This window comes from Ammodytes marinus (assembly GCF_949987685.1).
Source record: "Ammodytes marinus genome assembly, chromosome: 4".
Lineage (NCBI taxonomy): Eukaryota > Metazoa > Chordata > Actinopteri > Uranoscopiformes > Ammodytidae > Ammodytes > Ammodytes marinus.
In genome coordinates, this window is record NC_137233.1 from 2,071,132 (window position 1) to 2,086,094 (window position 14,963).

A 14,963-nucleotide genomic window follows, 5' to 3' on the forward strand; every position below is an offset into this window, starting at 1 on the left:
CAACTCTGGACCCGAGCGTCGTCGACCACGGCAGCGGCTGCTCACTTCACAGTATCCAAGGATACAATTGTTCTTTTTGCTTTGCATTTGTTTGTCTCGATGTCATTGCAAATTAAGAGCACCCCTCAACTGATCTTTCAGGTATAAATAAAGGTTAAATGAAAATAAAGTTTTTGAATGTGGGATGTTCGGTTTGGGAGTGATAGAAAAAAAAAATCACACATAAATAAGCTCAGGTGGATAAGGAAATATGTACTGTGTGTGTTTTTGGCACCCCCCCCCCCCTTTCGAGCATTTTAAAGAAACTCAAGTAGCAACCGTAGTTTTTAAAGTCAATTCAAAGTGCCATACAAGGAAAGAGAAGGCATCAATACAAGAAACAACCGTCTCATCGCTGGTTGTTTTCACTGGGAGGCTCAGTCCATGTGATGTAACTTCTGCTGCAGTGGATTGTGGGTCAAAACCGCCATAAAGCTGCTGGTTTAACCCACAGGGCTGGAAGTTGTCTCCCTTCTACAGACGACACAGAGACACAGAGGAACCAGGCCATATTAACCCAAACCCAAACCCAGGATAAAGAGGTTCAGTGAATGTGGTGTTGAAGGTGTGGAGGTGGGTCAGTGAGCCAGAGGAGACTCTGTAGAAGGACAGAGAGCCAGCAGGACAGTCCACATACACTGCTACTCTGTGAGAGACAGAGGAGGAGGGGATGGATGAGGATCTGTTATTGTGACGGACAGAGTAACAACCACCATCATGATCAGAGCAGATCAGACTCCAGGACTGATCATTCTCTCCAAACACACAGTCTGTACTGTTTCCTTTCCTCTTGATTCCTCTGTAACTCACTGATATATTAACCTCTCTTCTCCACTCAACCTCCCAGTAATGGCGACCAGTCAGACCATTACTACACAGCAGCTGACTCCAGTGGTAAAATCTCTCTGGACGATCAGGATATGACTGCTGCTCCCCCTGCACACGTGTCACCTTCCTGTTGTTGTCAGACAGTTTGAGTCCTCTGCTCACTGTGTTTGTGTCCAGTGTGAGTTCACAGGCCCCTGATGGAGAGAAAGAGACACAACACAGCAGCAGTTTATCATCAGACACCTGAAGGGTTTATTCTCTGATTGTGTCCTGATGTTCATTTCTATAAAGTTTAATGATGACACATTTTGTCTGTGGTGTAAAGAAAACCTTAAAACCATATACTTAAGGGATACTACAGACCTACTTAGAAGACCTCTTGAGTAATGTAGAAAAAGTATCTGATTTTAAAAGTATTAAAGTATGTATAAGTATAATCAGGAAAATGTACATAAAGTATTAAAAGTCAAAGTGACTGTCGTACTATTGTACTGTATATTAGATAATAATAATAATAATAATAATAATAATAATAATAATAATAATAATAATAATTATTATTATTATTATTATTATTATTATTATTATTATTATTATTATTATTATTATTATTATTATTATTATTATTATTCATTTTATTTGAGGGCACCTTTCATAGCACTCTAGGTCACCTGCCCATTATGAAATCATGCATTTTAAAGCAGGATTTTTAGCGGGGAATAATTTGCAAATAAGTTTTATTTTCATTGTGGATTTAAGTTATTATTAATAATTTGTATTCAAATATTTATTGTTTGCCTGGTAACAAGGGAAATGATTGAAAGGAAAAGCAGCAGATTTAGAATTTGAGAAGTTGGAACCATGATATTCCTGGAATATTTACATATTTGCATTAGGATTACGATATATAAAAATAAAAAAATGTTGCTCAATGCTCAAGTAAAGTACAAGTGCATACAACTTGTACCTAAATACATTTAGTTAAAATACACATCTGCATTTTGTCTCCATCAGTCAAACTGGATCCACACTTACACTTCCTCAGACCAGGTTTTAACCTCTGCTCTCCACCGTGGTCCACCCTGGAGGAAGAAACACAGTCACAATGATTTTCTATCAACATGAGTCCTAACTGCTGTTCAACATGAAGCAGTGTTCCTCAGTGTGTCAGTGTGACAGAGAAACAGACTGAAACTCATCAACTGTCTCCACCAATCTCTCACTGCTGTCTGCCACAAGTAGAATATAATATAAATATATATATAATATCAAGACAATATACTGAAGTCAAACCGAGCATCAGAATGGGGAAGAAAGGGGGTTTAGGTGACTTTGAACATGGCATGGTTGATAGTGCACGGCAGGATGGATCCATACTTTCATGTTGTTTACACCAAATTCTGAACCTGCCATCTGAATGTCGCAACTGAAATCGAGACTCATCAGACAAGGCATGATTTTTCAATCTTCTATTATCCAATATTGGTGATCCTGTGATAATTGTAGCCCCATTTTCCTGTTTTTAGCTGACAGGAGTGGCACCTGGTGGGGTCTAATGTTGCTGTAATCCATCTGCTTCAAGGTTGGTCTTGTTTTGCGTTCAGAGATGGTATTCTGCATACCCTGGTTGTACCGACTGGTTATTTGAGTTACTGTTGCCTTTCTATCATCTCAAACTAGTATGTCCATCCTCCACTGACCTCTGACTTCAACAAAGCATTTTACGTCCACACAAATGCTGCTCACTGGATATTTTTTTCTTTTTCGGGTCATTCCCTGTAAACCCTAGAGATGGTTTAGAGTGAAAATCCCAGTATATCAGCAGTTTCTGAAATACTCATACTAGCCCTCCTGGCACCCTCAACATGCCATGTTCAAAGTCACTTAAAACCCCTTTCTTCCCCATTCTGTTGCTCGGTTTCAACCTCAATAGGTTGTCCCGTCCAGGTCTACATGCCTAAATGCATTGAGTTGCTGACATGTGATTGGCTGATTAGTTATATGTGTTAACAAGAAAATGAACCACTGTACCTAATAAAGTGGCCGGTGAGTGTATATACACCCCCTAGACATTTTTAACAGCCCCTTTGTCATTCCGTCCTGTCACAAGGCCTGTCCTGAAATTGTCCCTTTCTGATTTTTTTATTTTTTTGCATTTTTATGCTTTATTGATAGTTTAGAGACAGAGTTGAAATGGGGCAGAGAGGGGAGTGACATACAAAGAATCGGGCTGGAATCGAAACCGGGTCCGCTGCTGGCCAAGGCCCATGAGGGGGGACGCCCTACCAACTGAGCTAAGGGTGCCCCCCAGAGAAATCGATTTTGAATCAAATCGTGGGATTCCTAAATATTCTCACCCACACCTTTGTCCTGACATCCCTCTCAGAAGCATTTAACTGCCCATATATATTGATTCACAGGTTTCAGTTTGTTTATATTTTATCTCACATCTTTCAATTTATTATTTGCTGATTAAGTAATAAGTAGTTTGTTTCGTTATGTTTTCCTATCACGGCTATGAACCAATCAGATCTCTTGATTTGAGCTACCAGTTCTATAAGAGAAAACACATGTCCTTCTTCATGATGGACCAGAGGGGAAGGACACCAGCAGTGTGTGAGCTCTTGTTGTCTGTCCATACCTGAGAGTGTCCAGTCTCCAGTCTGGATCCTCCGACAGCAGCTTCACTCCTGAGTCTCCAGGATGGTTGTAGCTCAGGTCAAGCTCTCTCAGATGGGAGGGGTTGGAATTCAGAGCTGAGGCCAAAGACTTACAACCTTCTGTTGTGACCAGACAGCCTGACAGACTGTAATTAGACAAATATCATGAATTCAGTATTTTAGAAAATCATATCAGCTGAAAAATCCTACAGATGTTGGAAGATGTTAGAAGCTGGAGGAGCAGGATTTGATAGATACGCTCAGACTTCAGAATAATAATAGCGGCTGCGATCCGGACACAGCCTAGCTTAGCCTAGCCTTTCCACTTTATTGAAAAACTTCCCCTGGCAGAAATACACTCATACACTTACAATTCTAGAATATTTACACAGATAAATACTAAATATGGAAATGTTATCAATAAATTATAAAAAATATGTATTCATTGAAGCAAACTCCTGATTTTCATTTATTTTTGTTAACCTAAAAAAAACTGGTATTTTATAAACTTAACAATTTCATGTGAAAGAATTTCACTCTTTCCTCAAAGAAAATATTACGTAATTTCTGTGAAGTAAGTCAAATTATTCAAACTGTAAAGATTAAAAGTTTGTCATTTCTGTATTGGGGTTGGACTAGTGTTTATACTCTGAGTGTGTTCTGAGTGACAGTGTGTGTTATCTCCATGAGGATTGTTAATAGTGTTTGCTGCACTGAGCCTGTTTTGCAGGTGAAGTGAACTGACAGTAGTTAGAATTTTGCACATGTAGTTCCAGGTGTGCCAAATGTGTTTAGCAAAAACATCCACTGTTAAAAAAAACAGATGAATTCTGACCTGAGTGTTTCCAGTTTACAGTGTGGACTCTTCAGTCCAATAGACAGATGCTCCACTCCTGAATCCTGCAGGTCGTTGTAGCTCAGGTCCAGCTCTCTCAGATGGGAGGGGTTGGATTTCAGAGCTGAGGCCAAAGACTCACAACCTTCTGTTGTGACCTGACAGCCTGACAGACTGGAATGAGACAAATATCATGAATTCAGTATTTTAGAAAATCATGTCTGCGGAAAAATCCTACAGATGTTGGAAGACGTTAGAAGCTGGATGAGCAGGATTTTGTTAATCAAACAGATGAGTTCTGACCTGAGTGTTTCCAGTTGACAGTGTCGACTCTTCAGTCCAACGGACAGACGCTTCACTCCTGAATCCTGCAGGTTGTTGTTACTCAGGTCCAGCTCTCTCAGACTAGACGACTGGGAGCTGAGAACTGAGGACAGAGCTCCACAGCTTCTCTCTGAGAGTTTACAGCCACTCAGCCTGAAGGAGAGTTAGTGGGGAAAAAAAAACATAATTGTTTATTATTTAAGAAATTAAGCACTATTGACTGGGGATGTGGATTGTTAACTTTTATTAATATTGACCCCATTATCGAGCAACTGAGCAACAGATTTGCCTTCCCTTGGTTTAGCACCTAATGGCTGACTTTTTATTCCACAAACTTTAATGGGCAATCAACCTATGCAGACCAGTGATTGGATGCGACCCTAAACTGATTGGATTGATAGATTTGAATGACGTGACTCGACTCAAGATGTGACATTACACGATAGAACCTACTGGACTTGATAGCAGAATCGATAAGCTCAAACATCAGTGATTTTCGGGTTTCGAAAAAAGCATAACTGGGATCTTAATATAACTGGATTTTAATGGCCATCTCTCCTGTTTACATGTTTCATATGTCCACCTACAGAGCTTTGTTGGAGGCTTTGACCACTGGCAGCAGCCTCAGAAGAACCTCCTCTGAAGCAGAGTATTTCTTCAGGTCAAACACATCCAGATCTTCTTCTGATGACAGTAAGATGAAGGCGAGAGCTGACCACTGAGCAGGAGACAGTTTATCTGTGGAGAGACTTCCTGAACTCAGGGACTGTTGGATCTCCCCCACTAGAGAATGATCCTTCAGTTCATTCAGACAGTGGAACAGATTGATGCTTTTCTCTGAAGAGAGATCCTCACTGATTTTCTTCTTGATGTACGTGACTGTTTCCTTGTTGGTGTTGGAGCTACTTCCTGTCGGTGTCAGCAGACCTCTGAGGAGATTCTGATTGGTCGGCAGTGAAAGACCCAGGAGGAAGCGGAGGAACAAGTCCAGGTGTCCATTTGGACTCTGTAAGGCCTTGTCCACAGCACTCTGGTGGAGATGTGTTAGATTGACTCTGAAGAGTTTAGACTGCCAGGATGTTTTTTGTTCATCAGACATCAGATTGACTCCAGAGTTGATGAATGTCTGATGGACATGAAGAGCAGCCAGAAACTCCTGAACGCTCAGATGGACGAAGCAGAACACCTTGTCCTGGTACAGTCGACTTTCTTCTTTAAAGATCTCTGTGAACACTCCTGAGTACACTGAGGCTGCTCTGATATCGATGCCACACTCTGTCAGGTCTGATTCATAGAAGATCAGGTTTCCTTTCTGCAGCTGCTCAAAAGCCAGTTTTCCCAGAGACTCGATCATCTTCCTGCTCTCTGGACTCCAGTGTGGATCTGTCTCAGCTCCTCCATCATACTTGGTGTTCTTCAGTTTGGCCTGAACCACCAGGAAGTGGATGAACAGCTCAGTCAGGGTCTTGGGCAGCTCTCCTCCCTCTCCGGTCTTCAAGACATCCTCCAGAACTGTAGCAGTGATCCAGCAGAAGACTGGGATGTGGCACATGATGTGGAGGCTTCGTGATGCCTTGATGTGGGAGATGATTCTGCTGGCCTGCTTCTCATCTCTGAATCTCTTCCTGAAGTACTCCTCCTTCTGTGGGTCAGTGAACCCTCTGACCTCTGTCACCATGCCAACACAGTCAGGAGGGATCTGATTGGCTGCTGCAGGTCGTGTGGTTATCCAGAGGCGAGCAGAGGGAAGCAGTTTCCCCCTGATGAGGTTTGTCAGCAGCACATCCACTGAGGTGGACTCTGTAACATCAGTCAGGATCTCAGTGTTGTGGAAGTCCAGAGGAAGTCGACACTCATCCAGACCGTCAAAGATGAACACAACCTGGAACTCTTCAAAGCTGCAGATTCCTGCTGCTTTGGTTTCAGTGAAGAAGTGATGAACAAGTTCCACCAAGCTGAACTTTTTCCCTATCTGCACATTCAGCTCTCTGAACGTGAATGGAAATGTGAACTGTATGTCCTGGTTGGTTATGCCTTCAGCCCAGTCCAGAGTGAACTTCTGTGTTAAGACTGTTTTCCCAATGCCAGCCACTCCCTTTGTCATCACTGTTCTGATTGGTTCATCTCTTCCAGGTGAGGCTTTAAAGATGTCTTCTTGTCTGATTGTTGATTCTGGTCTGTCTGGTTTCCGGGATGCTGTTTCAATCTGTCTGACCTCATGTTCATCATTGACCTCTCCAGTCCCTCCCTCTGTGATGTAGAGCTCTGTGTAGATCTGATTTAGAAGGGTTGGGTTTCCTGCTTTAGGGATCCCCTCAAACACACACTGGAACTTCTTCTTCAGGTTAGTCTTTAGTTCACGCTGACAAATGTCAGAATGACTTCCTGAATTAAAACAGTAGAAATAAGACCAATTAGCAATATATAGTTTAAAATGCAGAAAAGATCAATAAGTAATAATAATCTAAAATACAAACATGAATGCATTTTCCCCCTTGATCTCATGAGACTTTAGTAAATTTCCCATTTCACATTCATGTTGAACCTCTAGAGAAATCCTCTTACTGCTCCACAGAAGGTCAGCCAGCTCCTCCTGCTTCATTGTCCTCAGGAAGTGCAGTGTGATCTTCAGAAATGCTTCTCTGCTGCTCCTCCTCTGCTCTTCGTCCTCACCGTCCAACACCTCCTCATCCTCCCTCTGACCCTCTAAGCATTCTGGGTAATCTGGACTCAGAAGCTTCTGGATCTTCTTCAGCTCGTTCTTCACAAACGTGACGATGATTTCCTCCAGCAGCTGCAACAGAATATTATATGAAACATCAGAAACATGATGGACAGACTGACGGCCCAAGTAAACATGGAAGTTATTATGAACGGAACAGATGGAAAGTAGTTGTTGTACATGTACAGACCATGAATGTGGAGTCCAGGTGTGTTTGTTGCTGCTGGGCAGACCGACCACTGGGAACCTCTGAGACCTCCTGGTCCAACACGCTGTCGGTTCATACAGATTTATTATTAGATTTTTTTTTATTGAGATCATATTTGGTCATTTCTTTACGCATTATTCGACAGAGTGGAGAGACAGAGATGAAATGGGGATAGGGAGGGGAGTGACATGCAGATAAAGACCCTGGTTTGACAATGACAGAGCCTCAATGGGGGGGGGGGGGGGGGGTTCTAAGCACCATGGCGCAATTACAGCAAATTTAATATCTCACCAAGAAAAACCCACAGAGAGTGAAATTCACCTTTTAATCTTCAGCCACAGAAACTAATGGAGACAGCTAAGGATCAAGGTAAGGATGATAACTAATCTGTAAAACATGCGATGCATGATGCTCTAATCAGAACTAATGTGATTCTCCCATTAAACTTAATCTCACAAGAGATGGAAAGTAACAGACACAAACAGTTACATTCTGACCTCTGATCAGCAGACTGGGCTCCATCTTTGAAGTTAATAGGTCTATCCATAGACCAGTCACTCTTGAAGGACACACAGCTGGGTCCAGGTCCAGGAGAGTCTGGTTTGCCATGTTGGATCCTGATGGAATCACAACAATGTAAAATGCTTCTGAAGAATATAATTAAATGTTTGAAGGTTTAAAAGACTGAAAACAACAAACAGTTAAATAAATTATTACTGTTGTCCAGCTTTGAAGTTAATAGGTCTATCCATAGACCAGTCACTCTTGATGGACACACAGCTGGGTCCAGGTCCAGTTCTGTTCAACACAACACACACACACAAATACACACACACACACACACACACACACACACACACACACACACACACACACACACAGCTTTGAGTGTGAATAATGATGGTGCAGTGATTTGGGTCATGGACAGTTAGAGATCCTCATGTCACCTCTGAGCTTTGGTCTGGCCGTCATGTTCCCCACACAGAGTGGTTTTAGAGGGAGGGACTCCCTCCTCTCTGCTCTCACTCTGACCCATGCTGCTCAACTCACTGCATCAGCTCACACACACTTTCACCTGGAGAAGAAACACACACCAACTGAAATACTCATTTCCATCAATTGGAAACACGGGTAAAACTTTGCAATAAAGGTAAACTAATTAACTGTTAGTGAATGCTTAGTAAATGCATACCAAACATTAAATGATCATTAAGTAACCATTAGGAAATGCTTAGGAAATGCTTAATGTGCCTTAACTAAGCATTACACTTAGTTAACGCCTAACCATGCATTAACTAACCATTAATAACTAAACATTAACAGTTAATTAAACATTAATAACCTTAATAAACATGATCTAACCGTTAAGAGCATTAACTAAGCATTAATTAACAGGTAATTAATATACCTATTGTAAAGTGTTACCGAAACACGCATCAACTCAAATCCTCATTTCCATCAATTGTTTGCAGTAGCTTATAGTAGTTCAGCTACATTAAAACTTGCATAGTCATTCAAGTAGTATTTTTCTTACTAAGTCCCTTTTCTTAGTAGCTTTAGTCACTGAACTAGATTTCTCCCTATGGTAGCTTTGCTCTAGTTCATCTTCTTCCACTGTGAAGTAATATGTAGTTTGTGCAGCTTTGCTTTCAAAGTTGCTTCTTCGAGGCTGTGTTCGGAAAGCCTTACTAACGTCCTACTCATACTCATTTTGACGTAAATTTGAGTATGTGACGGTTGTGTATGCGAGTTTGGGTATGCAAGAAATGCCCGGATGAGTAGGGGAGAGTGGGGGGAGATGTGCCACTTTTTACTGAAAGTGACTTTAAAGTGAGGCCTTGACAGTAATGTCTCCAACTATAATATGCACATATATTTCAGAATGTGGTGCATCACCGGCAACAATAACTTTGGATCTGAAATAAACTGTTTCAGAAATATAGCTTTCGGAAAAAAACTGTTGTCCTGTGGCACAACTTGCCCCCAGTGCAGGGTAAGTTCGGTATTAAAAAAACATAGGCCGTGTCCGGACTGCCATACTAGCGTCCTACATCCTACATACTCACCATCTATATACTGCATACTCTCTACTCAAAGATCGATTGTGTATGCGAGCTGCGTCAAAACGTTTTCAGTTGAAGTATACTCAAGCAATGAAGAATTTCTTCTTCTTCTTATAAGATTCAGGCAGTTTAGACACTGTTAAGCTTATAACCACCCTCTACAGGTTAGATATTGAACTAGATTTTTACAGTCCTGTGTTCATCATCTGTGTTTTAGACCTCTTGTTTTATAATTATGTTTTGAGGCGGAGGATCCCTCCGACGCTCTCTGTCCGGCTCATCAGCACTCAGCTGTCTGTGAGTTGAGCTGGACGAGCCGCGGTGTGTGGAACAGCAATCTGTTCTAATCTCTCTCCACTATCAGACTCACTTCACTCATTTCACTTAGTGACTCTAATGTTGTTAGGTATTTATCTTCATCTCTTATCTATTGTAAGAGTTTATGAATGACTGCACGTACAGTTGTCAGATCGCGGAACCCCAAACAATGGTGTTGCCTAGCAACTTGCTCGAAAATATTTCATTTTCCTGGGCGGGTAGAATTGACCCAATGCATTGTGGGGCGGTTGAGTAGGAAAAGTATACAATCGATTCATACCCAAAATCTTCCCGGAAGTTAGTACTCATCCGGGAATTTCTCACATACCCAAACTCGCATACCCAACCGTCACATACTCAAATTGAAGTCAAAATGAGTATGAGTAGGACGTCAGTATGGCAGTCCGGACACGGCCACAGTCTGGATTTCTGTAATTTGATCTGATTAATTGTGTTTTTCTACTTTAACTGTGTAAATGTGTGTTTCTACTTAGTTTGTGTTCAGCTGCAGTGAATTTATGGATTCTTTATTGTAGGAGCAGAAAGTAAGCCAGTTTAGTAACATATTAACTTTAATTGAACTTACGTGGCAGCAACAGAAATGTATTTTCATATCTGAGAGCAAAGTTCCTGAGTACGGCTCCTGTGACTGTCATGTGATCATATTACTGTATATTACTATATCATCACTATTGCACTGTAGGCAAGTTTAGTTACATATTAACTTTAACCGTCCAGAGCTCTCAGGTCGTCTGGGACAGGTCTACTTACAGTCCCCAGAGTTAGGACTAAACAAGGACACAGACAGACAGACAGACAGACAGACAGACAGACAGACAGGCAAACAGACCTACAGACAGACAGAGTTAGGACTAAACAAGGAAAAGCAGCTTTCAGTTTTTATGCAACAAATATCTGGAACAAACTCTCAGAAAACTTGAGGTCTGCTGCAACTCTCAGCTCTTTTAAATCAAATCTGAAGACTTTTCTGTTTCCCTTTTAACCTGTAATTTTTATTTTATTTAAATGTTTTATTTATTTTATTTAAATGTTTTATTCTCATTCGCTTTTCTAATGTCTATTCTATACTTGATGTATTTTAATCTTGATGTATGTCATGCCCCTGTAAAGCACTTTGAATGGCCTTGTGTCTGGATTATGCTATAGAAATACACTTGCCTAATTGAACTCATGGCATCAACAGAAATGTATTTTATCTCTGAGAGCAAAGTTCCTGATTACGGCTCCTGTCACTATGATATTATCACATTACTTTATCATCACTGTTAATGTTTAACTGGCACTTTAAGGGTTAAGCAGGTTTAAGTGTTCTCTATACTTTCAGCTAGTCCCATGTTTAATAGCAAATCTTGATTTTTTGTTATTCAATTGCAAGTCAAAGTCAAAGTCACTAAATGTAGTGAAGTAAAAGGTCAGCTATCTCCTCTGAGATTTACTGCAATACAAGTGTAAAGAAAAACTCACACCAAGTAAAACACGGTCAAACTTTCTACAGCAAGAAATAATTAACTAACTTGTAGGAGAGCAGGCTTATCCTTTATGTTAAAGATACAGATGTGATCTATTGTGATTTTGACTGTTTAGTCTTTTATGTAGATTTATAAGTTGGAGCCTAAGGCTTAAACAAAGCTCTGATATGTTTAAGGAAAGGCAAGTTTATTTATATAGCACAATTCAAACACAAGGCCATTCAAAGTGCTTTACAGGGGCAAGATTAAAATACATAAACAAAAGTTATGAACAATACAGCCGTTCAATATGTGTAAGCAATACAGGATCACTGACAGCCTTACTGCATTATATTTTGGTCATCTCAGACATTTCCATTTTAAATTGATGTAAAATGTGCGCAAAATTGACCATAATTTAGGAAATTAAGGGTTCGATGCTCAGAATTGTCCAACACCCTCCAATTAATATTACTTATTCCGTTTTAATTCTGTCTGTGTGAGCCAATTACAGACAATAAAGATCGTCTGATTTCTAATGTGTTCATACAACAGATGCCCAGCAGATGGCCAAACGGTTTCTACAGATGAGTAGAGGAGGATTTGAGCAAGAAGTAGAACATGAAGAAGTAAGTATAGCCAGCCTGTATACAACAAGCACTCCCTACTTGCCCTGCGTTCCAATCCCCATACTTCCCTACTATTTAGTAAGCCAGAAAAAGATTTAGGATGTCCTAACTTAATACATGCACGTCAATTGTAGTATGATGAAAATACATAAATGCCCCACAAACTCCAATAGCATTTTGCAGTTTTTGTCTTTATTTACGCAAAGTAAAAAGGTCAACTATCTCCCTCTGAGATTTACTGCAATACAAATATAAAGAAATACTGTAAAACACGGTCAAAAAAAAAGCAAGTATAGCCAGCCTGTATACAAGAAGCACTCCCTACTAAGACACATGTTAGACACTCTGTGCAAAGTAAAAGTATAAGGAACAAAATGTACTTCCATGTGACAGCACAAGTTAAAGGCTTCATGCAAAGTTGTGAATCTGTAAAGTAACAAGCTTTCAGACACATGTTATAGAACAACTCCGCTCCTTTACTGACTGAGTTATGAGTTTGAACAAATTCCAGCTTTTTTAAAGTTTCCTTAATAGAGTTAGACTGGAAATAGTGCACTGGCTACAATCTCTTATATTTACATGTAAATGTCAATGTTTCCACTTTGGGATTCCTATTACCAACAGGCGAAGGGACTGCTGATGAAAACTAGCTTTTAATTTAGCTTGGTCGCATTTACTTTTTTTTTAAAGCATGTAAAAGCATTTAATGAATTAACAAATACAACAATGTGTTCATCAAAATGCAAACTCCCTGTTTTTAAATGAATACATCTTAAACATGTGAAATAATAAGATGTTTTTATCAATATTTTCAAAAAAAATTGGATCAGAATTGTTGCCTTACCTTCAGCCGGAGCTTTAGAGGTGAAATCAAACTGCGACACGACGTTCACACAAAGTCTGACTGAACTTGAAGCAAGAAACCTCCGAAGAGATGTTTGAGTTAAACATTAATCTGACCACTGAGAGAGATAAGGCGGGTTAAAGTCTGCTGTCTTAATAGTGACAGATAAAGAACAGATACAGACAGGTTAATGGATTGGATTTATATAGCGCTTTTCTAGGCACTCAAAGCTCTTTACAGGGTTCCATTCATTCACACACAGTCATACCAGTGGTGGAAGCGTGGCTGCCATTCAGCGCCTACGGCCCCTCAGACCACCACCTCAAACATAGAGCAGTCATACACATTCACACCAGGCAAGGTGGGTGAAGTGTCTTGCCCAAGGACACGCCAACCATGACACAAGTGGCAGGGCGGGGATTGAACCACCAACCCTTTGATCATTGGCCGACCCTCTCTGCCACGTCGCCCCAAAGGGTAAAGGTCTGCTGTCTTAATAGTGGCAGATAAAGAACAGATACATGCTGAGTTTAAAGAGGAATCAGAAGACGCTCATTTGTAGATTTAAAATCTGAAATCACTTTAACTGAGTGTTAGTTACTGTGGAAACTTAGTCACTCATCATCTGTAGAGGTTTTCCTTCATGAAGTAAAATCACACATTTTATGTTTATTTATAAAAGATTATAACTTGTATTGTTACTAATATTTATTTATTGAAGCTATTTCTACTTTAATATTTCTTACAATTTTTAATAGTGAAATCATGATGAAAATGTGTCTATCATATATGATTCTGCAGGTATAAACTTCCTGAGAGGTTTTTGAGTTAAACATTAATCTTATAAGTGAGATAAGTCTGTTTTAAGTTCAAGTAGTTTATTGTCATCATACTGAGGGTCAGACAACAATATAACAAAATCAAGGTAGTGCTCCAAGAGACATGGAAATATTTAAAACTAACAAACATTTAAAAAACTGAGAAACATTTAGTTATAAATAGTAAACTGCAACAAAGGCCTGAGCCATTATGGTACGCGCTCTATCCACTACACCACCGGAACGCCCAAGAACCCGCAGCAACCCCCACAGTATCTCCCGGGGAACCCGGTCATAAGCCTTCTCCAGATCTACAAAACACATGTAGACTGGAGGAGCAAACTCCCAAGCTCCCTCTAGGATCCTTGCGAGAGTGAAGAGCTGGTCCGTTGTTTCACGGCCAGGACGGAATCCGCATTGTTCCTCTTCAATCTGAGGTTTGACTATCGGCCCAACCCTCCTTTCCAGCACCTTGGAGTAGACTTTGCCGGGAAGGCTGAGAAGTGTGATACCCCGGTAGTTGGCACACACTCTCTGGTCCCTTTTTGAAGAGAGGAACCACCACCCCGGTCTGCCACTCCTTTGACACTGTACCCGACTTCCACACAATGTTGAAGAGACAGGTCATCCAAGACAGCCCCTCCACTCTTGTTCAACTATAATTTTCATTCATCATAAATTATCCGCTGTTTCCGCAGTGTGAGATTAAAAACAGTTCCAGTCAATGATTCCACGAAATATACAACAAATATATAACAAGTGCAAACAGTTTATTGATTATTTTGGACAAAAATACATTCTGCTTTCAGAGAGAAAAACCACGTTATTCTGTTAGTGCAGTGTGTATGTTTTGGCCTGCACCTTTCAACAGATGCTCTTTAAAGTAAAAACTAATTAAAAACAAAATAATGTGTCCTAGCAACAGAGCAGCAACGCAATTCATTATTTACAAGTTCATATGAAAAAAAAACATACAAAACAGTCGAGCGTTCGTATGAAAAGCAAGAAAAATATGCTGACAGAATTCCTACATGTCTCAATTCAAAATACAGTACGGTCCCTCATAGTGTGTCTGCCTGGACACTCCGCCATTTCTAGTTGATGCCAAAGTTTTGTTTTCTCTTTTTAATTGAAGGTAAGGGCCTATAGAACCATTTTGGTTCAAGTTTCAAGAAACCAGACCAAATTCTTTATTTTTGCCCACCT

The 14,963-nt window shown here is 40.3% G+C and overlaps 1 protein-coding gene across 1 annotated transcript; it reads right to left on the bottom strand.

Moving 5' to 3' along the window:
• Nucleotides 1–513: 513 nt before the first annotated feature.
• Nucleotides 514–8,225, bottom strand: LOC307250020 (NLR family CARD domain-containing protein 3-like; the record flags this gene model as incomplete). Its single annotated transcript, XM_080026946.1, has 9 exons — nt 8,114–8,225; nt 7,599–7,680; nt 7,252–7,480; nt 5,274–7,071; nt 4,666–4,839; nt 4,363–4,536; nt 3,509–3,673; nt 1,903–1,949; nt 514–1,061 (listed from the first exon to the last, which is right to left on the bottom strand). Exons 1-9 carry the CDS (start codon nt 8,161–8,163, stop codon nt 514–516), a joined length of 3,267 nt encoding a protein of 1,088 aa, XP_079883072.1. The 5' UTR covers nt 8,164–8,225.
• Between the last annotated feature and the right edge of the window lie 6,738 nt (nt 8,226–14,963).